Source organism: Phasianus colchicus, chromosome 3 (genome assembly GCF_987193195.1).
Source record: "Phasianus colchicus chromosome 3, bPhaCol1.hap1.1, whole genome shotgun sequence".
In the NCBI taxonomy this organism is placed as follows: domain Eukaryota; kingdom Metazoa; phylum Chordata; class Aves; order Galliformes; family Phasianidae; genus Phasianus; species Phasianus colchicus.
In genome coordinates this window covers 71,897,205-71,924,934 of record NC_143438.1, presented here as the reverse complement: position 1 = coordinate 71,924,934, position 27,730 = coordinate 71,897,205, and the positions used below count along the sequence as shown (strand labels likewise).

At 40.5% G+C, this 27,730-nt stretch overlaps 1 protein-coding gene across 1 annotated transcript; it reads left to right on the top strand.

Annotated features, from left to right (window-relative positions):
* Positions 1-23: 23 nt before the first annotated feature.
* CDH17 (cadherin 17) lies at positions 24-26,766 on the top strand. The gene is made up of 18 exons (XM_031590877.2): positions 24-468; positions 2,814-2,883; positions 5,934-6,032; positions 6,692-6,829; positions 8,300-8,438; positions 9,657-9,815; positions 10,109-10,308; positions 12,163-12,294; positions 13,067-13,217; positions 13,927-14,142; positions 15,951-16,027; positions 17,123-17,314; positions 18,379-18,623; positions 20,429-20,559; positions 21,784-22,020; positions 23,391-23,507; positions 23,613-23,729; positions 25,960-26,766. The coding sequence occupies exons 2-18, from the start codon at positions 2,839-2,841 to the stop codon at positions 26,070-26,072; spliced, it is 2,508 nt and encodes an 835-aa protein (XP_031446737.1). The 5' UTR covers positions 24-468; positions 2,814-2,838; the 3' UTR covers positions 26,073-26,766.
* The last annotated feature ends 964 nt before the right edge of the window (positions 26,767-27,730 follow it).

Sequence of the window (27,730 nt, the reverse complement as noted above, 5' to 3'; positions counted from 1 at the left end):
AACTTTATCTTCCATCTCAGAACTGTCAGTTTGACAAGCAAGCAGAAAACACTTTCCCTACCCAGGGCCATGTTGTCCCCTTGCCACTTCCCATCCTCCTAGAAGGACAACTTTTCCCCTGTGGCCCCAACCCACGTTCTGTGTACCACCTTCCTCGTGACCCCGCTGGAAAACAGAATTCAGAAGGAAAACCCCAAGGGACATAAAATATACTGAAGGCTGTAAATAATCTTAGAGCTGAACTGCTTCCTTCCGCAGCTGCCATTTTGTGCCACCACACCTAGTCATTAAGAATCAATAATTCTCCATGCTGTTAATGTTTGAGCTGCTGAACCTCTAGGGCGAGTCTCAGAAACTCTACACTGTGCAGAGACACACAGACGGATACGGCCAACCTGTGCAAAGGCAAGCACCACGGCTGGAAGAAAGAAGCATTTTTTAGATTAAAAGAAGCCTTTTATGTTACAGGTAAGGGGTGAGCTAGCTGTCGTTTCACTGAGAGATTTTAAAGGCTGAAGTAAGGGGTTTGCTGAAGGCTTTGCTGGCAGTGTTGGGAACTCAGCTGTCCTTGTAAAATGGATGTCTGCTTGTGCTGAGGCTGTCTGGTTTGTATTTGATTTGGATCTATTTCCCCTGTTTTCTCTTCAGTGAATTTTAACATCTGAAATCAATCATTTTAAGAAAATCAACTTTTTTTTTTCTTTTTTTCCTTTTTTTTTTTTTTTTTTTTTTTCCATGGAACAAAATATTTCTGATTGTTCCTGATCTTTAGCCTCCAGGAATGTTCTTTCTTCTCTGAATGCTTATTACTGAAAGTTGCTGAGATATGTGCATGCTAGAGGTTATCCTAAAGATTTCTGTTCAGGTAGGGGAACCAAAAGAATTACTAGCGAGATAGGGTGCAATGAAATGGAGAAATGAAGGGGGAAATATGGGTCCAGTTCTCAGCCAGATCTCAGGCTGCTTTTGTTATTATTCCAATCCTAAAACTGTCTAATACTGATAAGTTATGTATTTGTTCATATACATGCAAAATCTAAGTGACAGAGGAGTACGTATTTTGGTTCTCTGGTCTTTGGTAGCACTGTGACTTGGCAGCAGCTTTCAGCCATGCAATGGTTGACACTAAAAATGCACAGAATGGAGATACATACCACTCATCACTGCCTTACAACAGGCCCTGCAAAAGGTACCTCATTAGGGCACAATATTTATTTCCAGCAAGGACACTTTCCATTGCCACACTTCGCAGTCAGTTCTGGGCAGAGACACCTGACCAAGACACAGCACAGATGGACATGAAAGAGTGCATTTTCTGTTCCTTATGCTAAGGGTGGACATGTCCCATCCATAAACTTTCACCTCTCTTGCTCTTTCTCTTTTCCCTAAATCCAAACCATGCTATTCCCAGGTCTTCGTCCCAGTTGCCACCATAACTAATTCATTTATTGAGGCTCCTGTCTGCTACTGAATGCAGTTGAAATTGGCCAGTGTATTCAGAAGGTGCTGGGAGGAGCAAAGAGGTTGCCAGACAAAGGAAAGGCCCACATCTCCATGGACTATCTAATTGCAATACTGGGAGCAGGAGGTATCTTCACAGATGGTTCAAAATGACTTCTCTCCATCTTGCTTGTGCACAGTTCCATCTCCTCTGGCTGCAGGCAGGGCAGTGAGGGACCTGCTCAACAGCATCAGTGCCAGGCACTGAAGGTTTGCCTTTCAGCCATACTTTTCAGACAGATTTTATGAATTTCCTCATCACCTCTTGTTTCAAAGGAGTGCTGTTATATTTTCTTCCAGTACCCACACAGCTAGCTCTGGTACATGGAAAAAGCCCAGTAATTTCAAATGGTGCAATTGCACAAGTAATGAAACCCTGCTCAGAATGACATTTCTAAGAGAAAATACTGTGTCACACCTCAAAATAAGTGATAGAGGGAGCGTGGACAATAATTTCTATATTTGCAGGTCCTATTTTTAGTCAGATGTTAAGGAAAATAAAGTTTAAAAAAGGTATGATGGAAAGGCCAAGCACTAGGGAGGGTGCTGTGCCTCCATGCTGTTTTATTTCAGTGGATGCCTCTAAGGGACAGGGCTGTGGCAGCTGACTGATACCTAGAGGTGTGAGCCAGGTGAACATGGATCTGCACTGGAGTCATCAGCACTGTACCCCCACCTCACCTCTCTCCAGGACCAGTCTCATCTTTTTAGTTAAAATCTGGAGGTAGTGAGAAAGCAAGATTTTATTTCTGAGGAACCATTTCATTTGCAGGAGGATGTAACACCAGTCACTGCCTTTTTTTGCAAAACCAGGTTCCTTTGAGACATGCAGTGCTCTCTGGTTTGGAAATTTCATTTCCAGTAGCCAGCTAGTTTTAAGGGGTGCTCATTCTGCTTCTACAAGGTGCAAGGAGTGGTTTTGTGACCAGAAGACAGGGCCCTTAGGGTGGCTTCCACAAGATGTACAGTTTTCTGTGGTTTTATGTTCTCTTTGAACACGCTTTTGCGTTTAGTAAAGCAGAAATGAAGAGGGCTTGTGTGATGCTAACCAGCCCAGTAGTGAGACCGCATGACTTGACATTTTGTGCTGATTTTAACTTATTTCTAACAGTCATCTGAGGGTCTCACAGCACATGGGACCTCCAGCAGCCTGGGGACAACTGTGTTTTTCCCATTCCTGTGGCCCCTGAGAGGGGTGAGCGGTCCTCCAGTGCTCATCTTTACAACTGTATAAAGGTTTACTTGTAATCCCTACACATGGATAGAGTTGGCCAACTCACAGGCTTAAAGTTACTCTCACCTCTTCTTTGCAGGAGCTGAAGCAAATCATATTCCAGTATGTTTAAGCTGTGTGGACTTCAATTTCTGCTTGCCGTTCAGTGGGTGAGTTGCAGCTTTTCCTTCATTTATCTCAGAAGAAAATGTCAAAGGTTGCCCAGGGGCCTCGGAGCTCTTAACATGAAAAGAGCTCAGCTAAGCAGCTGTAAACCTGGGTGCTGGAGGACATTGCAACCGTGTATGTGATCCTATGGCCAAAGGTTAAGCAGTCATGTCAATGATGAGGAAAAAATATATATATATTTGGAAGAAACCAGTTTATCCATTTTGGCTCTTGTAGTTCCTCCTTAGATACCACGTTTTCCAATAGATTGGCTTTTTTGCCAGTTAAGATTTAAAAATACTGCTACAAACCATTAAGCAATGCAGACATCTGTCACATCCTAGTGCACTGTCCTGTATTATAACCCGTACATAGTAAATGAATGTTGACTGAGCACTGGAACAGGTTGCCCGGAGGGGTTGTGGAGTACCCTTCTCTGGAGATATTCAAGACCTGTCTGGATGCCTACCTGTGCGACCTATTGAGGGGTGCCTGCTTTAGCAGGGGGGTTAGACTCAATCATCTATGGAGGTCCCTTCTAACCCCTGCAATTCTGTGCTTCTGTGTATTCTATGGCATATAATGGCATATGGTTTGACTCATACGTATTAATTATTCAACCTCATTATTTCAAGTATATAAATTCCTTAGGTAATTTCGTGGAGCTGAAATGTATGAATTATGCCATTTATGGACCTCATCTTTTATATTCAATAGATTTCCTGGTGTCCATAAAGCCTTCACTGACTGCTTGTTCTTTAGAATTGAAATCAATAGGAAAGATAAGAATGAATCAAATTCAAGTCTACGAAAAAATGCCTTGAAATGTGAAGACTCCAGACATAGGACTGGTGTGCATCAGGGAGCACCTTGCTGCTCCTTCCCTTGTCAGAGGCTGTGGCACTGGCAGTGCCGATCCCAGGAAGCCATGCCACAGCCGTATGCTGTTTGAAACTGAGCTGTCAGCTAGCTTGTTCGCTAAGGAGTAAACCTTATTTCCCCTTTAGGCCCCTAAGGAGTGATTCATGCTGTAGACATACGTTTGGAAACATTTATGGTGCACATAAAGCAATTTTTATTGACAGGAAGAGATATCTCACTTGCTTCACAGCCTGCACTTTGAACCTGTTGGGTTTTATGGTGTCAGCCTTTGTTCCTCACAGCGGGGCAACTCCCGCTGTCAAACATGACCAAGGAAAACCCCTCCAAAAAATGGCTCTGGGAAAACCTCCAGAGATTTGTGGGGGTCAGGCTGTGCCCAACAGTGCCACGTGGGAAGAACTGGAGCAATTCAGATTTGGGGTCCTGCTAACCCCCTGTCTTGAGATGAGCTATCAACGTCCAGTGAAACAGCAAAGGGCAGCCATAAAGTACTGTATCCTGGTATGCTTAGCTATTACATGGTTTCTTTGGGTATGTTTCTACTGTCACTGAAGTTCACTAGAATTCTTTCCTCTCACCTCACAACTCTTTCCCCAGTTCTCACAATATTCCAGTTTTCCCATTTGCAAGAAGTTACCCTTGCAGGCGCAGAGGGCAAAATCTCTGGCTATTAATAAGCACAATCTGGCGTTATTGAAATGCAGCTTGTGACACATACACACAGAACAGCGCTTTAGGGTAAATTGTGCTGAACTTAGCTATGTCATAGTTGGAATTAAGTTTTCCCTTGGTGATATGTAAACTGTGCTTTTCTGTGAGAGGCTAAATAGCTGTCCCGGCAGCATCAGGACCAAATCCAGGGGAAAAGTCATGCAGCACAGTTCCTGACTCCAAAGAGCTGTGAATAGTGTGGCAATGTCTCTCTGAATCCATAGAACAGAATAAACTCATTTTTCCTCCGGAATAAAGAGAGGAAAACTCTGGGAGGATCTCAGCAGGGAATGCAGCCCAACAATAGTGCTGTAATCCTGGCAGGTAGTTTGTCAGCATTGACGTGACTTCAGAGACAGAGAGGAGAATAGATGTCCTTCAGGATTTTGGTTTTGCCCTTGCAGAACCACAGGTTGAATTGTCTTGTAGGCTGCACTAAGAGCTGCTCTAGGAGACCTTGCGTTTTTCATTTGGAAACAAGAACTGCCCTGAAAATTTAGGGCAAGTGTGTGCCTGGAGATCTTTGGGTGCCAGGCAGGGGTTGGTTATAAAAGTCATGAAAACTCTGTGAAAAAAAAGCAGCCTGTGAAGAGATTGCCAGCAGGATATTAGCTGAACATGTTTGCTGCAGTAGGGCTTTACGCTTACAATGTGAAAGCATAGGACCTGTGTGGTACAGACCTGTGTGGCCTGCTCTGATGTTGGGAGTGGTGGAAGTGGGGACCTGGAAATGCCCAGCTTTTTCCCTCACAATACATTTCATGATTCCATTTGAATTTTCTGAGGAAATAGCATGGGGTACATCCCCAGTTCGTTTCCTTCTCCAGATGGGGTGCTGGGGTCCCCAAAGCACTTGTGCCACAGGGTTGCATGGCTCCTGGATGGATGTGTTGGTTCTGTTGGGCACGTTGGTGTCATCCAGAAACACTTCTGTTTATCTTCTTTTGCTCTTAGTCTAACGTCAGGTCTTCAGTGTGCCTATTTGCTCTTGAAAGTTGGTCAAATCTCAGTTCATTATAGAATCATAGAATCATGTCACATGCAGGGTTGCCAGCTGCTAGATCAAGTGCTAGATCAGATTGGCCAGGGCCCCATCCAACCTGGCTTTGAACACTGGCAGGGGTGGGGCATTTAGAACCTCTCTGGGCAACCTGTTCCAGCATTTCACTGCCCTCTCAGTAAAAAATGTCCCCCAACATCTAATCTAAATCTTCCCTCCTTTAGTTTAAAACTATTCCTCTTTGTCCTATCACTATCTACCTGTGTTAAAAAAAAAAAAAAGAAAAAAAAGCATTCTTTAAAAATGAATACATACTCAGAGATGTTCAGTCAAGTACCTCTTCCATTACACTGCAGCAAAATGATTTGCAAGGGGCTTGGAAGTTGAAGGTTTCTGTTTGTGCCTGATGTCAGCAGATGTTCCTCAGCTGCTTTTTTCCCTCCCCTGTCTCCACCACAGGCTGCATGCCAGAATTTGGGGGACCTGCATTTAACTGGACCTCTTAAAGACATGAATTTTTCAATTCCAGAAGGAACGGGAGTGCGCGCCATTTACCAGGTAATCAGTAGTCTTCATGTGCTTTCCTCATGGACAATGTTACTGTCTGTGCTGACGGGACAAGCAGTTCCCTGCGAGGATTTGAAATTAACTTTGATTTCCTTTATCTGTGAATTCAAGAGTCTATATGCAAAAAAAAATAAATAAAATAAAACAACCCAACAAAACAGGAGACAACCCCTTCTCTCAAGCAAAAATATTAAGGGCATATTGTATGACAGAGATTAATAAAATCAGCATTCCTCGAGAATGGCTTTCCATGCAACTGTGTCATCATTTTCCTTAGGCTCTGAGATTTTCTTCCCAAAACCACAACCACAGAAGGACAGATCCAGCTCCCAGGCAAATGGAGGATGTGTGTCATTATTTTCCATTCCCGTGCTCAGACAAAGTCCTGTCCTAGACAGACGTTTGCTTTGGAAAGAAACCACACTTGGGATTTCCTGCAGCATTCAGGAAATGGTGTGAAAACTCTCTGTTTTGGAGAGGGATCAGAAAACAGCAGATTTTTTGAGCAGACTCTTGCAATATCATTCTTCAAACCAAGCACACTATTGGCAATAGATTTTAAAAGACACAAAAGCCCAAAATTATTTAAATTATGCTGAAAGTTCTGAAAAAAACAAGTTGATTTTTCTTCTGATTTTTCCACATTCTAGTTCACATCTGAGTCTCCCGATGTGATATTCAGAGCAACTGGTGAAAAGGATGGACTAATTGACATTCTGCCGTTTACAGGAATACTGTATCTCAATGGGTCTCTGGACTGGGAGACCAAAGTTGTGCACAATCTGCAGGTAAAAACTCAGTGAAAAATAAAAAGGAAAGGTTATTCACATTCAATTTATTTTGGGGAAAACATGAAATGAATAGAAAACTGTGTCGGAATTTCAAATTATTTCTTTTGTCTATATTAATAGCCAGCTTTTTTATTTTCTTATACTGAGCATTGCTCAAAGATGTGATTTTACAGTTCTGAAAGATTTTGCAGAGGAAGGTTACACTGAGAACAAAAATTATCCTGATGTCAAAACCAATCCATCAATTGTCCTAACATGAGAAGAAAACTTGATTGGAAGTGAAATATGGTGCCACAAATGAGGCTTGTCTGTAACTGCTGAAGACTGTTGTGGTGAATCCCATGGTTAGAACATGAAAATAAACTATCATAATCTATTTAGGAAGGTTATAATCTACTACTTAGTGACAAATGAGGTGACTAGAAGATATTTAGACACAGAAGCACAGATGTAACCTGTGTTAGCAGCAGAAAGCTATTTGGCTGATGTTGGAAGCTACTAGAGAAAAGATGATAGGATGTTTGCCCTGTTATATTCATTCTATAAGGATCTTATCGTGAATGCTCTTGGGAGTGGGAAATAAACAATCTTTTTGATCCAGTATAGCCTTGTGCTCTTATTCTATATAAAAAATGGCATTTCTTTCTTTGAGGCACTGATAGTGGAGGAAGAAATGATCATGAGAAGATCAATGTCTGAGCAGACAGAGAAAGTGATGATGTGAGGCTTAGCTATTTTTCTACAGAACAAGATGTGTAGATCTTCAGGTTTAATGGTTTCATGCTATCAGCTCTAAAGCACATTTGGAATGGCAAGTATTAGAAAGGACAATTTCCTAGCCCAAGAAGTTATTAACTCTAAACTTGCAAATCCTTTACAGACAAGAAGAAAAATGACAGAACTGAATAATGATACTTGGTTAAGTATAACTAATTGTGATTTGATCTATTACAAGCAAACAAAATAAAGTCTGACAGATACGATATATACTTGGTGCTTGAAAGTCAACCAAGGCTGAAAAAATGAGAAGTCAAAGTGTTTGGAACAAAAATGTAATCAGAACTAAGAATTAAGTTGTATTAACAAACCTTTAGATCAGCTTACTTTTCTGATTGATGTTAACTATGGCACACTTGAGTTCTCTATATCATGTTGAGTTTTCTCCTTGTTCTTTAGAAAGCATCCATTTCTGCTTATAGGAAATCTTTAGGCCAAAGCTATGCATGAGTACAAGTAGTTTGCTGAGGTTGGAACATAGAAATTGCTCTCTGAAAAATGTCAGCAAATGCAGGAGTAGGTTATTCTCTTTTGCTGATGTTGCGTAGTATGGTGAATCATTGTCAGTGAGCTATTGTGGTGAATTTGTCCCTGTTGTTGGAATCACTCGATGTCATTTTCATTTAGGTTTTTAAATCCCGAATTTATCTGCATTGAAATATTCTTTTGTTGTTCTTTTTCCAAATCTAGGTGGAAAGCCTGGATACAAATGGAAATGTAGTGGAAGGTCCATGTGCTGTTACAATATATGTTGAGGATATTAATGACAACCCACCAAAATTTGAACAAACAGAATACACTGGAGTAGTGAGGCAGAACTCCCGTGCAGGTAATCATCATAATAATTTAATTTTACAGCTAGTAGGAAGTTAGATAGAAAAGTTAAATGGTAAGATGAATTGGGTACCATGCTTCAACAAGCTGAAAAAAAAGTTTTCCCTTCCCACAAGATTGTACTAAATAAAGATGTGAGAAAGTATAATATAAATGAATATGCAAAAAAGTGACCACTGTGTGGTGTAAAGGGATGAGTGTAATCAGAAATTTTTCATTGTACTTCTTGCTTTGCAAGTATTACTTAATAGGGAAATATTGCTGTCCTCTTCATTGCACTGAAAAGGAAAAACAAACAACTCTATGCTTGAAGAAGTCCAAAAGCTAAAAGTTGCCTAAGTTTATACAGAAAGAGAATGTTAAAAATATGTAAATCTTTGAACATCAGAGAAATAAAAAGCCAGAGTAGACAGGGACTATATGTTTACTATGATAGATGCTTCTCAAAACCCATGGTGAACCTTAGTATTTGCCAGAGAAACTTGGATTATGGATTGCAGAAATCCATTCCAGTCATAAGGAAGTACCAAAGAGAATTTTGAGATCCGTATTTTGGAAATGAAACAAATAGCTCAGCCAGCTCTATCACTGTGACCATGGAATCAAGAGGAAACATTCGATAAATAATATGCATATTAGGCTATATGGAGCTAGAAAACCATTCTGCAATATTTTGGTGTATACTTTAACCTCATCCAAGGCAAAAAGATTTTCAATGTTACATAAGTGCTCAAAATGCAAAATTTTGTTCATCTTACCATGCATCTCTGTTTTTTTTTTTTTTTCCATTTTATGATTGCTCCTTTGTTTACAAGGAGTGTATCATAACTCCTTGTATGGCATTCTTCTCAGGGTGCTCTGAGTGAACTGATTTGCATAAGGACTACAAAGTAATTTTTAAGTAAGAGGTACAAGTGAGCTACAATCCAGTTACAGGCACTCTTTGGCTGGTAGATTTCACACTGAGTTCTTTCTTCCACTTCTACATCTAGGGGGGTTTTCCCCTTTTTGTGAGCCTATTAAGCAGAGATAGTGGACCCATGGGATGGCACACAAGAAATGTAATCTCCATGCCCAAACATAGCTTAACACAAGAGCTGTGAAATGAAACAGAGGCAGCTCACTGCAATGTGACTTCTTGGCTTGTGAGCTCCGCACAGGGGGACTACGTGTTGAGACTAAATTGTTATCACTGTCTCTCTAATCCAAACAGGCAAGCCCTTCATGCGTGTCCATGCCAATGACAAAGATGATCCTACAACTCCCCATGCGCAGCTGAACTACAGCATTCTCCACCATTTTCCCAATCCTTACGCAGAAATGCTTTTCCAGATTAATAGTTTAACTGGAGAAATCTCACCAAGTAGGACAGGTATGTAAAATTATTTGTCTGTCAGAAAAGAAGCATATACTTCTAGATATGCATAGAAACAAAACTCTGACTACACTAAACAAGATCCTGGGGGTAGTTCTACTCTTTGAAATCTAGAAAACCAAAAGCAGTAACCTGAAAAATACAGCTTGCTGAGATTTGGCATAGAGGCCCATTTGAGGAGTAAGCCTCCAGCAGATGCAGAAGCAAGATGCACATAGAAGGCAACGGTCAGATGGGACATCTCCCAGCCTCTGCTTCATTTTGCTTACAGCTTTTTGCTCTGTCCCTAGGCTCTTACTACTTAGACCCCCAAAAGCAGGACACCTTCACACTCGTCGTCTCTGTGAAGGACATGGCAGGGATGACAGAAAATGCTTTCAAGAACAGTGTTGATGTGATCATCACTGTGAAGGAGAGCCTGTGGAAGGCTCCTCCCACCATCACAATTAAGGAAAACTCAACCCAGCCCCATCCTGTCAATATTAGCCAGGTAAGGCCCATGGCTTCAGTTCCTGCAAGGCTACTCAGTACCACAGTGTTGTTTTATTCCAGCTCACCGGGTTCAATGATTAATTCTCCAGGACTTTAGTACTTCCCAGTTATTTTCCATATGATATCCTTTGGAAATGATCAGGACATGGGCTCATTAGCATATTGCTGGTATGAAATTAATGGGCAAAAGGTATGGAGATAAAGAGGCTAGACTTTGTCCTTCAGTTTGGAGAGGTTGGTAGCATCACTTCTGTGCAAGAATATCCCATGGATTGAGGAAACTTTTGAAAATTTTCTTGGAAGGTAGTGTCTGAAAGAAAAAAGATACTTTACATGGCTGTTTGCCACAATATGAAAGATAAAGTGAGGACACCCGGAGTGAATTAGTTTAGAGACTGAAACAGAGCTGTGAAATATAGAGGTCTGTGAGAAAAATCTTGGAGGACAGTAGCAGGTACTTCTAGTGATAGCAGATGTGTGGTCTGTGCTGAAGATATGACCTTGAATGGGTGTCCCAGAGGATGTAAAACCCCATATAGTCCCTATGGGGATGAGCTGTGTGTCTCTTCTCATGCTCTCAAGATACACCACGGTAGTTCCAGATGTGTGGCAATTTGGTGCCTCTGCGATGGTGCTACTCTTCTCTCCTGCTGTGTTTTTTTTTTTTGCCTTTCTATAACACAGAAGGTCCTCCAGGCTTTGGACAAATCAAGAGCTGGCCCATTTAAGGTCATCCTGAGGTTAGCCTTTTCTGTCTACAGAACAGCCTGTCAGGGATCCAGCTCCACTGCAACCCTGTTGTGAATAGCTCCCCTTACCCAGAGACATCTTCTGTGGCCAGTTTTGTGTCACATAATGCACGTGCTTCCTCAGCAGTACTAAGAAGGGCTTACATACCCTCCTTCAGATTCCTGCAATCTGATGGTATTTCTCTTCTGATGTTTCACAAAATATTTTGCCCAGAATTGCAGAGTGAGAGTGATGTATGCACCAGTAAATATTAACCAACAGACTGACAGCCTTTCAGAAATGTTTGACTTTGAAAACCACCTTGGCACTGGGACCCTCAGTGCAATCATCTTCTTGGCCTGGTTGAATTTGTCCAACTGTGTCTGCAGGACTAACTGCTTGGGTGCTGTTCCCACTGCCCTCGGTGACAGCCCAAGGAAGCCCAGAGTGAAAATAGGTGGAAGAAAAGCTTGCTGCTCACATTCTAGGTGACTTGTATATAAATTGTATGTGGCAGCTATTGATGTGATGATTCTGCTTAGTGGAAAATGAAATGCAGTTGCTGTTAGAATGTATGAAATATGAACGGTAATACCAACTCCTACACTAGTTCGACACTCCTTACTTAATTTAATTTTAAATCTGAAGTACCCTACTAAAGATTCCATGTCACAGACATTGATGCATTTAATGAGCTTACACACACTTATGTGCAGGTAGGTAGTGGATATTTGCTTTGATGCTCCACGTCTTTCAATTAGACAAACCAAGATCAACAAGCTGTAACAGGCAGTGAGAGGAGATGGAACAGATGAGTGTTAAGACAGTTTCTTCTCCTGTATCACCATTAACCTTCACAAAACCCTCTCACAAAAAGATAGCCCATGTTTGACAGCTGGAGAAACTGAGACAAAATTGCTTCACCACAACTATTCAGAGAACGAGAGTGGACTATCAGCCAGTTCTTCTGAGCCTTGTCCCGAGAGCCTGCCAAACTGCTAATTTTCTTGTTTATGTATCTAACAGGAATGCAATCTTTTCTGTTTGTGGCCCAGAAATGATCCCTGTTAAATCTCAGTCCACACTTATGACTTCCTGTCCTGACTAATTTTTGTGGTTTTAGGTGCACTCAAATGAGCCAGATGTAATTTATGAGGTTTTTGAAAAAGAGAATCTGGCCAAGCTCCCATTTTCCATCGATCAGAACGGGTCTATTTATGTGACTGAGCCATTGGACAGGGAAGAAAAGGATGCTGTAAGTAAACACGTGCAGTCTAGCTGGTGGGAGAGAGCATAGCGGGAAGCTGATTAGTGGTGTGGGAGCAAACACGAGGAAGCTAAGGAGGACATGGGGGGAAAAAAGGAAATTAAAGTTTAATTTCTTAGTAGATGTGAAAGCATATTCACCTACTCTACTATAAGACAGACTTATGTGTTCTACCCTACAATACTTCCACGTGGATCTGGTGTAGCAATTATGTATAATGTGGAGTGCAGAACACACCATGACAGGGTTGTTGGTTCACAAGCAGAGGATATTCTAAATCCACTCCAGATCCCAGAGACCATAGCAGAAGAGGAGCATAAGTTGCAGCTGTAACTGTAAAGTTACCCTGAAGTTCTCTATACAATGGGCTTCTAAACAGAAAACCCTCTGTTCTTTTTTCTTGGAGGAAATCTGGGGACAGAAAGGCTAGGAATCAGCTATGCTGGAGGAATCCCTTCTTTGGATGTAACAGATTCACTTGTAAACCGACAAAAAATGAGATATTCCTGCTTTTCTTGAATTTTTGAGAGAGTAAGTTCACAGGACAGTGACATATTCAGGATTTTGCAGTTCTTTTGAGAACTCAGATCTTGTGTACAAAGGCATCATGGAAGAGCTCTGCAGTAAACAGAGGGAAAATACTGAATGGTTAAATGAGGGAATATTTCGTTTGCATTGAAAGCTCCCATAGTTATCTATTTAAATGCAAATATATCATTTTAGACATTCAACGCACCTAATCTCAATACCCTCATTGCAGTATTCATTCTTTGTGATCACGAAAGACAAAGAAGGAGAACTGGTGGACAAACCTCTGAAAATTAATATTGTTGTGGAAGACATTAATGACAACCCTCCAGTGTGCCAGAATGCCGTTACTATACTTGAAGTTCAAGAAAATGAAAGTGGAGGTAAGAAAATATCTTCCATTCATTTATACACATAATTCTGGTCCTCTTATCTTTTCCAGCTGGCTGCAAACAGAGCCAGAAATTTGGACCCCAAAGTGTAAAACGGAGGAATATTCTTCTGAGCACTCTTGTTTCCATGTTGATAGTTGACACAGAAAGGAGATCAATAAACTATCTGAAGTCAGACTCCAAAGCTGCATTTTAAAAATAGTGTTCAATATAAAACATAACATTGCATTTTCCCATTACCACGGGTTTGGACTAATGCTTAGAACGTTAAAAGAAAACAAACAAACAAAAAACCCACAACAAGCCAATATTTATATTATCATTTCAGTTGTTATCATTTCTATAAATGTTGCTCTAAAAGTGATCTGAGCTTATTTCGTCTCATCCTGATGCTCCTCCAGCATAATACCTTTGACTTCGATGGGCCATTACCAAAATCTGTCCCTATGTCTCCACATCAGTTATTTGGTTTCAAGTCTAAAGTGTCTATTGCAGATAGATCAATAGACACTTCAGATCAGAACAAATAGTACAGGCCCAGACCAGCTGTTTGGAATGCTGAAAGGAAAAACTATAAGAAGTCAAATGATTGTGTCCATTGCAGAGTTTTCCACTGGTGTTGCTGTGGTCAGTGTGTACCTCTGAGCAGAAATAGGAGCACTGTACTATCTGGCTGACTCTGTTCTTCCCTCTGTCCCAGGAAGCAGCATTGGCACTCTGTCTGCCACAGACATGGATCAGAAGGACACTCTCAATTCTCGGCTGAAATTCAAAATTCTGAGTCAGGATCCTGCTGTTCCTACAAGTAATCTGTTCTTCATTCAGCAAGACACAGGGGTTTTGCAGTTATATGGCCATTCATTAAACAAGCGCATTGCCTCTAACTATTCCCTGAAGGTGCAGGTGACAGATGAAGGTATGTAATGCTTTCTGTTATAAGCTGAAGTCATTTTGTTCACATCCTCACTGTCCAAGAGATGAAATGAATCCTAGGGAGTTCACTGGAAGAAGCACTGGGAGCTGACCTGCTCCAGAACTGTCCTTCCTTGTTCTTGAGGTGCAGAGATGTTCAGCATGATTCACAGTGCAAGTAATGGAAGGAAACCAGCTCTAAGGCAGTGCATGGTTAAACCAAGTACTTTGTTAGCAAAAGATTTCCTTGCACAGGGAAAAAAAAAAAAGAGAAGATGTATGCTTGATTGTTTACATATCGCATTTTCGCCCTAAAGCCTCTCAAACACACTCACAAAGAAATGAACGAATAAATAAATAAATAAATGCAGAGAGTCCAGATAATGTATTTCAGAAGATCAAGAGCTGAAAATCATCTTCAAAAAACATAAAATCATAGAATGGCCTGGGTTGAAAAGGATCACAATGATCATCTAGTTTCAACCCCCCTGCTATGTGCAGGGTCACCAACCACCAGACCAGGCTGCCCAGAGCCACATCCAGCCTGGCCTTGAATGCCTCCAGGGATGGGGCATCCGCAGCCTCCTTGGGCAACCTGTTCCAGTGGGTCACCACCCTCTGAGTGAAAAATTTCCTCCTAATATCTAATCTAAATCTTCCCTGTTATAGTTTAAAACCATTCCCCCTTGTCCTATCACTATCCATCCTCGTAAACAGCTGTTCTCCCACCTGTTTATATGCTCCCTTCAAGAATTGGAAGGTGACAATGAGGTCTCCCTGGAGCCTTCACTTCTCCAAGCTAAACAAGTCCAGTTCCCTCAACCTTTCTTCATAGGAGAGGTGCTCCAGCCCTCTGATCATCTTAGTGGCCCTTCTCTGGACCTGCTCCAAGAGCTCCATGTCCTTCCTGTACTGGGGGCCCCAGGCCTGGACACAGTACTCCAGATGGGGCCTCACAGATCTGAGTAGAGGGGGACAATCACCTCCCTCTCCCTGCTGGCCACCCCTTTTTTAATGCAGCCCAGGATATTACAATCTTGTCCATTATGCAATTCCCAGGAATCCTTTGTGGTTCACTGTATGGAATGTAAAGCTTAAAGCCTTGTGTTGAGGTCCTGAAAGAAAGGCAAAATTTGTGTTTGGAGGAACATGCTTGTACACAAAGCAGTGAGATGTACCCCTTAGTGAAACAGCATCACTTAGAGAGATGATAGGAAAATGTTGCTGGAGGAGAAACCAGTGAATTATTTTGGACACTTATTTGAATTCCAACCAATCAATTTTTAACTTTCAGTTTATGGAGCACATGTGGAAAACACAAAAATCTGTCTATATTGGAATAGCTTACAGACAGACAGAGTTTTAAAATCACAGCCCCCTAGCTATGGTTCCCCAATCAGGGAATGGACAGATTTATTGGGATCTGAACTTAAGTCTGTCTGGAATGAAAATTAGGGCAGTGTCCAATGGCCCACCAAGAGGACAAGATAAAAGAACATCCTCAGGGGTAAGTTTTTATACACGAAAGTGATATTGAGAAAGATGGCATAGCTCATAGCTGAGATATAATAAAAGAAACGATGAGGGAAATGAAACAGGATGTGCCAATGTTGAGGAAACTGGAAAAGTGAATGGTAGGATAGAGAGTGAGATTTCCACTGATTACTAGAAATCAAGTTCTTGCAACAGCAGGGCTTTGCTTGGTTCAAGAAATTTGACAGTGTTCACTTTTGCACTCAGTGAACTCTTTCAGAGCAAAGTTATTTTTGGCAGAAGGGTTACTGTGACATTGCTTGTTCTCTTTCCGTGCAGTTTTCCAGACAATCTGTGATGTGCAAATACATGTCATTGACATCAACGACCAGATTCCCATCTTTGAAAAATCAGATGTGAGTATTTATAACACCATCTTTGATGTTCCTAACAAGCTTTTGACAGATGTTTGAGCATGACTCAATGTCTACAGAAGTCAGTGGGAAACTAACCATTTACAGAACAGGTAACAGAGCAACAGAGTGAAAATAAAGGCAAGGAATTGCTGCAAAGCCTGCTTACAAGGTCTATCCAGATAATAAATGGCAGTGCTTCTATGAAGGCTGTTCATTTCAGAAATGTATGTTCTAGAGAGGGGAGGAGGGAAGAAGAGGTTTTAAAATTAATTAAAATGGCAGCCCATATCCAAACGTAGACCTGCTGGCCCTTGGTCCAGAGCAAGTGTCAGGCTCTTGCCTTTCACTCTGGTGGAGCTGCTGAAGCCTACAGACCTTCCCTAACTTTGGCCCAAGTCTTGCTACAGGTGCTGCAGAGGCCAACATGCCTACACCTGCTGTGCACAAGATCCTGCTGTACTTCAGGCAATGGAAGCACAGGGCTCAGGAAACCTATCCAACCCATCAGATGTAGGTGGCCTCTTGGGGAAGTTGTACCGGTTTTGGGGCTTTGCTGACCACATTGCCCGGCTATCTGTTGGCTCTGTGCCTACACAGAAAGCTGTTTACTTTCTTGCCAGAAGTTCTCAATTCAGGACCTGGTCTCAAAGCTGCTAGGTTATAGCACGCATCAAATACAGTAAGTGATGCTAGACTGCTAATGTGGCAATGGCCAATGGTGCATAGAACAATTAAATATTCAACATTCCCTGTGATCAGGGTGCTCAGTGGGAACAGTGCAGACCTCTGTACTGTTCCTTCTGTTGTGAGCATTGTGTGTGCTTGGGGCAATTTCACCAGGGGAGGTAAAAGCTGCCACAAAGGGTCTAGGACTGCTAGTCTGGACTGTACCGGTCGCTTACCCATGGACGGGGATCCTCTTGTATTTGCTAAATGTACAGCTAAAAAAGAAGATAGAGCAGCTTTGCTTTAGTGTCCTTCTTGCTGATCTCGGGCAGTGAGTTAGCCCAGCTCTACTGTTCAGCTTGTTGCAGAACTCGGGTTTTAATCTACAGGTGGTGCTCACTGTGTCACATTTCACTAATCTCTTCTCAGTATCACAACGTGACTGTTCCTGAGAGTCTCCCAGTAGGAACGGTGTTATTAGAAATTCAAGCTACTGATGGGGATGAGCCTGCCACAGGCAGCTCCCACATCATTTACCAAGTGAAGGAGGGAGATCCAAACAACATGTTCATTATAGAGACAGATTTCGAGACAAACCGAGGATTCCTGAAGATTAACAAGGTGAATAGATGGATTTATTCTTCTCCTATATATGTCTACATACCGCTGCTGGCTCTGCTGTTGCCCCCTTCTCTAACAGAGCAGGAGATCTTTATGTACCGCAGGGGAAAAACTGCATTATTGGAGTGACTGACTGCAGCCACCGTAGCAGGCTGTCATGGAACTGATCTTCCACCCTACCAGTGATCTAGGATGTTGGTGGCTTTTGCCCCCAGGCACAGGTGAAACTGGCTTGTTTCAGCATAGGACAGATTGTTCCTGCAGAGACAAATGCTGACTGTGGCAAAGACAAGGTCAGTGTGTGCTGAGGTGGCTGACAAATCCCACATGCTGAATGTCGGAATCAGAAACACAAGGAAGGGTTTCCACTGAATCTAGACATTTTAATAACAAAATAGTTCTCCCTTTGAAATTAGCCTTTTTGGAAGGACAAGAACTATGGGTCTGAAAAAATGATTGCTCATTTTCCAAGGAGTGACACCTTGTTAGCATCAAGTTCACCTGCCACTAGCCAGGCCAAGAGCAGTTATTCAAGCTTGACCACAGTATCATTTTTTTCCTGAGGAGGCAATTGTGAGAAACTCCATAATGCAACAATCCCCACAAGACTTTTATAAGCCAGAGGTCATCCAAGGCCTTCTAGTATGGAACTATAAATACTATTGCTGTAAACAGGATATTAAACAGTTATTAAACTTAGGCAGGTGGCAACATTATTAGGAAATGCTGTTGCTGAGCAAGCCTCCAAATGGGCATATGGTTTCATTTAAATTGACTGTTCCCAGTGTCATTTTACTCTTGACAGTTCTCCTTTATTCCCTCTATATCTTCCTTGGGAAGAAGAGGATTTTGCTGTTTCTCATGGTGAGAAAAGCAGGGGAGCTCCTCTCTGCCCTCTGGCAGAAGCACTGAGGACCTCCGCCTGCACTTTGCTGACTCCTCATGGGTCAGGCTCAGCCAGGTGGGCTACAGTTGAAAAATGAGAACATTCTCACATCAGTCCGGTGCTTGCTGAAGTGGACAGTGGGACCATTGCTTAAAGTATATTTTTCTGATTTATCCAGGCTCTTGATTTTGAAACAGCTGAAGTGCACAACCTGGTGATCAATGCCACAAACCCCGAACCTCTGGTGTCAGGAGTGCAGTACAACTCCAGCTCCCTTACCTTGTTCAAAGTGTTTGTAACAAATGTGGATGAGCCTCCTGCCTTCCACGAGGAAGTTTACACTGCAGAATTATCTGAAGATATTCCTGTAAATACTCTGGTCATGACAGTGGAGGCCCACGATCCTGAGGGGGATGCTGTACGGTAAAAAATGTGATAAATACTTGTTTATTTATTGTACTTAGGATTTATAATTTTCTTTCTAATAGAGGTACAAGGTGTTTGGAATACAGAAAAAAGCTTTTTTTAGAAAAGCTTGCTTGTTCTTATTTCCAGTAGAAGAAAGAGATGTTGTTAAGTCGTGGCCAGTGACCTACCCACAGAAGACTTCTGGGCAATGCTTTTTCAGTCATTTATCCATCTGTGTTGTGGCAAACACTGCCAGTGGGGCCCTGGAACAATGAAACTAAATATGGAAAAGAACAATATATGTCTCCAGGAAAAAGTTAGAACTGGTTTGAAAATAGCAGGGTTTCCAAATGCACATTACCAAATGTCTTTAAGAAATGAATGACGTACTGAATGCTCCCAGAAACCAGTAGGGCAGTAGCTGATTTTCGTGTCTGTCAGGAAACTTTAGCACTTTTTATCCCAAAACACAAAAATAATAGTGACGCTCAGGTCCATGACTGATCATTCATTCATTTTCTTTTTTGACGGTCAAAGACTAAAGATTTACTTCCACTCTGGATGCATGGCTCTGTGCTAGCCAATTCCTATGCTTGTGAGGGGATGCAAAACCTCAGACTGGCTCATTTGGTGCCTAACACTTTGTCATAAGGTCAAGATATCTTCAACCTCTGCCAGATCTCAAATCCATGCACAAAGCTGTGCCACATGGTGTGAATGTACCTTTCACAGCAGTGTTGGGTAGAAAAACTATTTGTGGTTCTTTCTGAACAATTCCCAGCTAGAATGCTGGAAAGATCAATCCAAACCAAACAGTCCTTGAAATTTGACTAAACACCAAGTAGTTAATGAAGTTGCAGAATACAGCCATTAGGCCTCCTGTGGTTTTTTATTCCCAGTGGTTTATCATCTGGCTTTCTACTTTTCCCTAACTTTTGGGAATTTAACAGGCTTGGCCTTCAGTCAAAATGGTTTGACAGTGAGCCACATAGTCCAGAAGCTCTGGGGGATGATGACAGAGACAGATGACAGGAATTCATGTTTACATGAACCACATTTATGCCAAAAAATAGGTTAAAAGAAGTACAATATAAAGAGTAAAAATGTACAAGCATGTCAGCATGCTGTTTTTAATGTAATGAGTACTGAAAGAACAAAAGTAGTCAATGAAAGATATTCAAACAAATGTTTTTAACTGGGTCATGTGTTCATGGTTAAATTTGTATAAATAAATACCCAGAGACCTTGTGTTTTCTTCTTCTTTTTTTAAACAATAATATACAGGCAATTAAGCAGTGATCTTTAAAGCACTCCCAGTTTCAAGGCTGCTCCTATGGTAATTACACAGCAGCCCATCTCAGTCTGCTGGCCCCTTGCTTATCCTGGCTCTGCTGCTTTTTATGCCCCTGCCTTCTATGGCCTGTGTCCCCATAAAAACCAAGGCATGGCAGACATGACTGTGAGAGAGGAGTATGACATTGGGACAGAGCATACTTCTAGATCAAAAGCTAGAAATACAACAGGTTTTACAGTTACTAGGAAGGTGGAGTTGAAGCACATGTAAGCTGGAGGAGTGGTGGCATTCCCATAGTTCTGCTCTCACTCTATACCCTCTGAACTTAATCACTACCAGAAATGAATGGGTTTGACCTCTCTTCCTCTGTCTGTCCCTTCTGGTTGGCTGTACTACTTGGACCTTTCTCTTCAAGTACAACATTAATCTAGCTACTTGCCTATAATCAATAAAGTATTTTCTCTGTCAATATTTTTTTCATGATTTGGAACAGTGTACATGCTTTTTTTCTTATTTCTTTCTAAAGATATTCCTTAGAAGGTGACTGGAGAAAATGGCTGAGGATTGATTCGACCACTGGGCAGATATACACTGCTTCTGCTTTGGATCGAGAACAAGAACAAGTGTACAGAGTTGATGTTGTTGCATCAGAGATAAGTAAGTGATGAAGCAACTACATACACACACACAGATAAATCCTCTGCCCTTCTTGGTATATGAGTAATGATCGTATTTTCCATGAATTCATGAGGACAGGGCAGCAGAACTGAACACGTGAAAAGTACAGGAACATGTGATATATCTTTAGAAGGATATATCCCTTAAGAATTAAACTTTCTTAAAGGGTATTTTGAAGTTGCAGAACATGAAGATTAAAACAGCTTTCATGAAGTCAGCTATCATAAGCCATTATATTTGCTTGAGCAACAAGGCATACAGTGAAGGTCACAATTTTTTCAATGTTTTCAGCATCAACTTTTTTTACCACAGATATAAAGACTTTAGATCTTCTTGTAGGTATGTTTAAGGTTCCCAAAAACATATCTGGAGAGTAACGTGTAATCCTATTTAGAATTACAAATCATTTTATTACAAATAAAGCTAATACATTAGTTAGTCTGAAATACATTGAGGTTCCTAGTTCCATTAACATCTTTGAGGTAGTTCACATGTAGAGATTTCCTTGTGTGTTTTACATCAAATAGAAGTTTAAAACTCTGGACTATATCTAACTGAATAGGTATAAATCTTGTTTTTTCCTTATTAAGCACTTATTAAAAATAATACTGTCCACTGTTGTGGAGGATATAAAGATGAAGTTACTGTATGTCAGGAGGAAGGTGTGCTTCCTCAAGCACTGAGTTGGAGTGGGGCCATTCCTATAGGAATGGACAGAAGAAATGACAGGATGTTGAGAGCTTTTCCCGGGTACCTTATGTTGGCCCTGTGGCAGTGTATTGACTTGTGTTTCTTATGTACAGAAGAGAGAGAGGAAATTTTTGGAGTTTCACACTTAAAAGAGTGCTCCAAAGAGTGAATGCTCTGACCTTGAATACAACCGTTTACCAGATACAATGGTCTAGCTGCCTCCTTTGGTTTGCCAGTGTTGCCTCCTTTGGTTTGCCAGTGTTAGTTGCCAATAAGTTAAGTTAGCAAGAATCGTGGACAAATAAATCATACAGTTTTAAAAACTGGTAGAAGCTACCACCAGTCTATCTGGATCTCCTGAGACTTTGTCTCCACTCCCTGTGAATAGAGTACCACCTCCCACTGCCCACGTGATGTTGCACCAGGATACCTATAAGATAGCTGCAAATGAACCAACCCAGCCTCTGCATCGGGGCTGTGATTCATAACTTTGCATTCTGTTAAATTCTACAGATAATGCGGCTCAGAAATTCAAAGCACCCTTAGTATTAAACTTAAAGGATGTGAATGACAACCCTCCACGGTTAAATATGGATTATCCTCTTTTCTTCTGCTACCCGCTCAGAGGAGGAGAGAAAGCACTAATTCGAGCTACTGATGATGACGAACAGAAATTTTACTCAACAATTACTTTTTCTCTGAAGGATGATATTGATGCAAGAAATAATTGGGAAATCTCAAAAGTCAATGGTAAGTTAATAAAGTTATTCTTATAATGAAATGAGGCTCTTTAAGTAGTCTGGGAAAGATAACAAAATATTGAAGTCCATTCCTACCATCACATACCCAATATTTCAGGTAGAAAAAAATGTAAGTTGTTGAGAAATTCCATACATTTTTGTATGCACTTATTTGAACACTGAAGTATTTATTTATTTATCTATTTAAGAGGTAACATTAAGCACATCGCAATTTAAAATTTCACTGGTACTGAGAAGAAACATGTAAGAACAAAATATACAGTAAATGACTTAGAATAACATAAGTCATTTCTGACAAAGTTAGAGATGTTTGTAAATTGTCTATTAGTTACTGCTATCTGTGTACAAAGAGAAGTCCTGCCTCACAATGCAACTGTATTTTTTGAAAGAGGACAGTAAGCATGTGAATAAGAGTGCTGGGTTGATAATGCCCATTCCTAAAAGTCTTCTGATGAAATGTCTCACTAGATAAGTCTGGATTGGCACAGTGTGAGAGGGACAAGTTTTGAAAGAATAGATCATCTAAAAATCAGAAATTGGAGTAAGTGGTCAGCTCTTGCAGTAGAGGGAATTCACATTTGGTTTTCTATACTATTTTTTTTGCTAGGAACTGTGCAGTTCTATGTATCGGCAAAGCATGTGGATGTGCAATAAGGAGGCAAAGTTCACTGGTGATCCAAAGTTATTTGAGTAGAAACCAGTTGACTGTAGAACTTCTTGTCATAGGATATTGTGGATATAGAAATATTCAACAAATTCAAATAAAGAAATTAGATCTTGTCCAGGAAGTCCTTGAAGTGAAAATGAAGGCTAGGAGACTATCAGGAGAAAATAATAAATATGCTTGCCTTTTTAGTGTAATCTTCAATTATTGTGGGGATAAGATACAGGCTTAGATGGACTTTTAAACTGATCCCAGTGAATGTTACACTTGTACATTTCCTAGTTTTAGATTGCCTTGGATGTGTCAGTGTAAGAGCACTAGAAAGCTGATGTGTCCCCCAAATTTTCTTGGAAATAATTTTATTTGGTTTTGTCTTATAAGAATACATGATGATTGATACTCGTGGTTTAGATGTGATGGCATCACTGTAGCAAAACCCAAGATTATATTTGACTGCTGCAGAAATTAACAAGGAAATTCTTTGCCCATATGACACAAAAGGCCAGACTATGCTTTCAGACAGTCCCTTTTGACTTAATGTTTGCAAACCAGTAAGACCTAGGAAGATGTGGAGGAAAACAGGAAGTGCCATCCCGTTGAAAGCAGCCTTAAGAAAAAACATATGCAGCTGTAATGAATGTTGAGCTAAATTTCTTCCTTGTGCTGACACTAATATATCTTCTTTTTATTTACAGCTACTCATGCTTACCTCTCTCCAAAGCATACTAACTTTGAAGAGAAAGTATATACTGTTCCACTGATAATTAACGACAATGGAGTACCACAGTTGGAGAGAGAAGTGATACTTGAAGGTATGCTATGCTCAGAACTATTATTTCAAGACAACAGTAACATGTAAGAATGATCAAACTGCACTGTTAAATTTCTCATTAACTTCATGGCACTTCTTTTTGCAGTAAACATCTGCACATGTTCAAGTGAAAATTCATGTTTTATACAAGTGGAACGTGAGCACTCCAAGCCAAGCACCGGTCAGGCAATTGGGATTCTTCTTGGCGTCCTGATAGTTATTGGTAGGTGATTTCTTCTTGGTTAACATGAAGTCTGGTCTTTGAGATGCTGCTGCTGCATTTCTGACACTAATTCACTCCTTCTGTGAAGAGATGTCATAAATGTTGCAGAATAAGCAAAAGAGAGATTTCATACCTCAGATCATGATCCTGTACCACAGTTGCTGCAAACTTGAAGGTTCTTGGTCATAGAAACACATTTCTTTTGTACTGCATGTTCCTCTACATGTATAATGGCATAGAAAGCCGTTATGACAGAAGAAAATCCTACACTTATAGCATATTGCCTCTTCATTGCTAACTACCACCTTTTCTCCATCAGAGAATGGACTGGAAGCCTGTCTTGGGCTTTCAGATTATAGTGAAAATAGCAAAAAAGTGTCCAGTCATGTCATGCTATTTACTGTCTTTAGATTTCCAATCAACTGCTATCCTTAGATTATAATTATTACTTCTCTCACCTGCTTCAGCTTTGGAGTTTTCCCTTTTCCAGAGTGAGAATAAATTGTTTCGAGCTGTGGAAAACTGACACTTATTTGAACAAAGTAAATTATATTAAGTGTTACCATGAGCTTGAGCTGAAGGTCCTTTGACAAATGGCTTAAAACTTTTCCAAAACAAAGCATAATATTTTTCTGGTATTCTTTTTATGAACATAAGTGAAAAATCAGTGAGGATGACTGTTGATGGGTTCCAGTACCCATGCAAGTAAAGAACAAAAAGAATTCAGTGCACGATGCCATGTGATTTTTGAATGTGATGATCACAAGCACCAGAATGGGAGACTGTGAATGAGCTGTGAAGAAGAGAGGAAAGATCCATAGAGAAAATCAAAGAAAATGATTAAATACTTTATAGACCTCATATTCAAAAGAGTAGGGTGAAGCTACAGGATAAAAGTGGGGGAAAAAAAAAAAACGAACACCCAAAAACCTAAGAACTTATTTAATAATTATGCCAATTTGAAAAGAGAATGAGTGTCCAAGAACAAGTTCCTATTTACCCAAAAAGACAAAGACAAAATGCTATACATCAAACCCTTAGAGCCCTAGAAAATGCCAATGCATATTTGATACACACATGTTCGTATTTTGAAGACAGAAAGGGAAAAAAAAGGGATCCAAACACCCTAAAATGGGAGAAGCCATGCTCAGATTAAGTAATTGACAGAGAAAAACATTAATCTGCATCTTTATCCTCTCTGTTCAAGCTTCTTACATCATTTTTTTGCACAATCAAAAAGTTTGATCCCTCTCTTAGCATGATGCTATATGTAAATACAAATTATACTGGGTAACTGACTAAAGATATTTTGATTGCAAGAGCTGGCTGGCTTTAGAGAGCACATAAAATTTGCTACCACATTGTAACTTCAAAACAAAAGAAAACAACACAGTGCATGTAGCTCATAAAAGACTAAAAATAATTCCCAAAATGATTATACATAGTTTATTTTTCAACATAATTTTTCCACTTCAAAGAAAAAATCAGAAGATAGTGTCTTAAGCAGAGCTAACATGGGTCAGGGATCAGAGAAGGGCAAGAATAAAAGGAAGAGAAAGGTATCTAAAACATTTTTGAAATCTGGTGATATAACAAATGCTGAGTTTGACCTTGTAGCTCAGAAGGTATGATCATAAAAACAGCCATTTCTTGGAGGTTTGTCTGACACAAGAATGAATTCCTGCATGAGCTAAGGGCTGTCTGATACCTCAGCACTTTTTGTTCCAAGAGAAAGGATCCTCTGTTGTCTTACTTTATTTAAAAGAAACATTGACACTGGAAAACAATTCAACAAAGCACAAAGTGAACTGCAAACCTTCAGCCAATACAATTTGATGGGATGAAGTGTTTCGTTCAAGTAAAATTTCTCTCTCTTTTAAAGAGTTTCTCTCATTGAGGAAAGGGTGAGAGAATCCCTGAACCACAGAGTGACTGAGCTTGGTCCATGTGGTCCAGCCCCTCCTCCAGCAGGGAGCAACCTACAGCAGTTGCACAGGACAGCTACTCAAATATGACTGTAAAAGAACAACTGTGGAGGAGATATTCAGGCCAGTGAATGGGATCCAACAGCAGTGAATGCTGCCCCAACACTGCATGGTCATTCCTCAGAGCCATTTGGTTTCATTCAAGTTGTGAAGCAGTACATATATTGCAGTGTCAGTGTCAGTCTCTTTGCTGAAATACCTTTTCAGAATGTTTTCTTTACTGACAAGTACTCTCTGTTTTTCAGGTGCAATTATAGGAGGTGCATTTTTTCACATGAAATACAAAGAGAAAAATAAGAAGAAGAGCCAACAAAAAGATGCAAAGGATCAGTCTGAATGTGATAAACTGAATGCATGACTGTTTATGTCAAGAGAAAAATGCCCTTTGGGTTGGGGAGAGGTGACCTTCGTATCTCCCAAAGCCCAGAAGTGTATTATCATGAACTGAGGATACAAGCATGGAAAAGCAGGCTCCCAGGGTTTTGTCCTCACTTTTGCAGGTAATAATATTCAGCCACAAAACTAAAATGGAACATACAGTTCAGCAGCAGCCATTAGTAAAAGGATCAGCTTTGACAACTGTTAGCTCATGACACCACCAAATGCTGAGCTCCTGTGAGGATCAGTGTATGGAATCAGTCTTTGTTCGGCAGCTAAAGCAAACATGGACTTTCCAGAGAACTAACATTTTATTTGACTGCACATTTACTGCTCAGTACCTCTCCATAAGTATTTGAGCAGCAGAATGGGGAATAAAGTCGCATTCTACACTTGAAGATGCCTCACGAAGTATAAGGAGTTCCTTTGAGTCTCAGCAAAGTTTCTTTCAAAAACTGCAGGCTGAAATCTGCCCTGGGTCATATCTACCTGCTTACATTATTCTGGTGAATATGTGCTAGCAATATTCACTAGAAATGTGACATTTCAGTTTTTAGTTTATGGGATCCAGTTTGTGAAGTGCCGTTGTCTTTCATTACAGTTTTGAGGTTAAAAAACACGCACTGAGTCATGTGGAAATTGAGTGATGTCCTGTTTTATCATAATTGCAAATATTTTACTTGCCTCCTACACACTTGATAAGAATAAAAATGTTCTTTAATGGTTTTAGTGTCTATTTTTATTAAGAGAGAGAAACAGCGCATGTGAAAAAACCATTGCTGCTTGGTTATCTACAGTTCTTAACCCTTACTTTCACATCACACAGATTGAAAATGGCTGCCTGATAGATGCAATGGCTGCTGAAGGTATTGTGTATTGGCTTCAGTAAGGACTTGGACCCAGGATGACTCTTCAAAAAGGAAAGCTTTTCTCATGACAGCATGCCTATAGAAGGCATTCCTGGTGGCAACTGGTGACAGTTTGAGGGACGCTTTTAAGCTATAAATAAAAGTTGACAAATATTTTGTTAAACTGAAAAGACAATATACTTTTGAAAACATTGTAGAAAAGGTCATATGGAAAAGGGTATTTGTTTACATGTGTGTGTCTTTTTTTTAATAACTTTTGCATGCAGCACGGAACTAGAAAGAAAAGAGTACTTTTTGGGTAGCATTGCATTATAATAGGTTTTCCTAGAATGCTGCCAGCAAAAACTTTGCTTTTGGGTTTCGGCAAACCCAATTGTTGTATCTCCTACCCCAGCTGCCAGAGCTCTGTTATTTGCTGTGGGGTTCGCTGCTGGAATGTATTTATTTTATGATGGGAATGCAACCCATTATATTTGGAAAGTATGACATTCAATTACGTCAGTGTGTCCGGGGATTGGGATTAGTATATTATTTTATAAATAAAGGAGCCAAAGTTGAGGAGTCATTGTACTTGTATATACCAACATGGCTTCATCTGAAGATGGGGAAAATGTGCAACTGTTCAACTTTCCTTTATCTCCCCAACCTGTCATCCTTGCTAGTTTTACAAAGAGCATCACCTATTTTAATCAGTTTCTCTGAAGAAAAGTCAATAAATTACACACCTAGTTTACCTGCATTCCTGCTGCCAAAACACATCACTGATTGG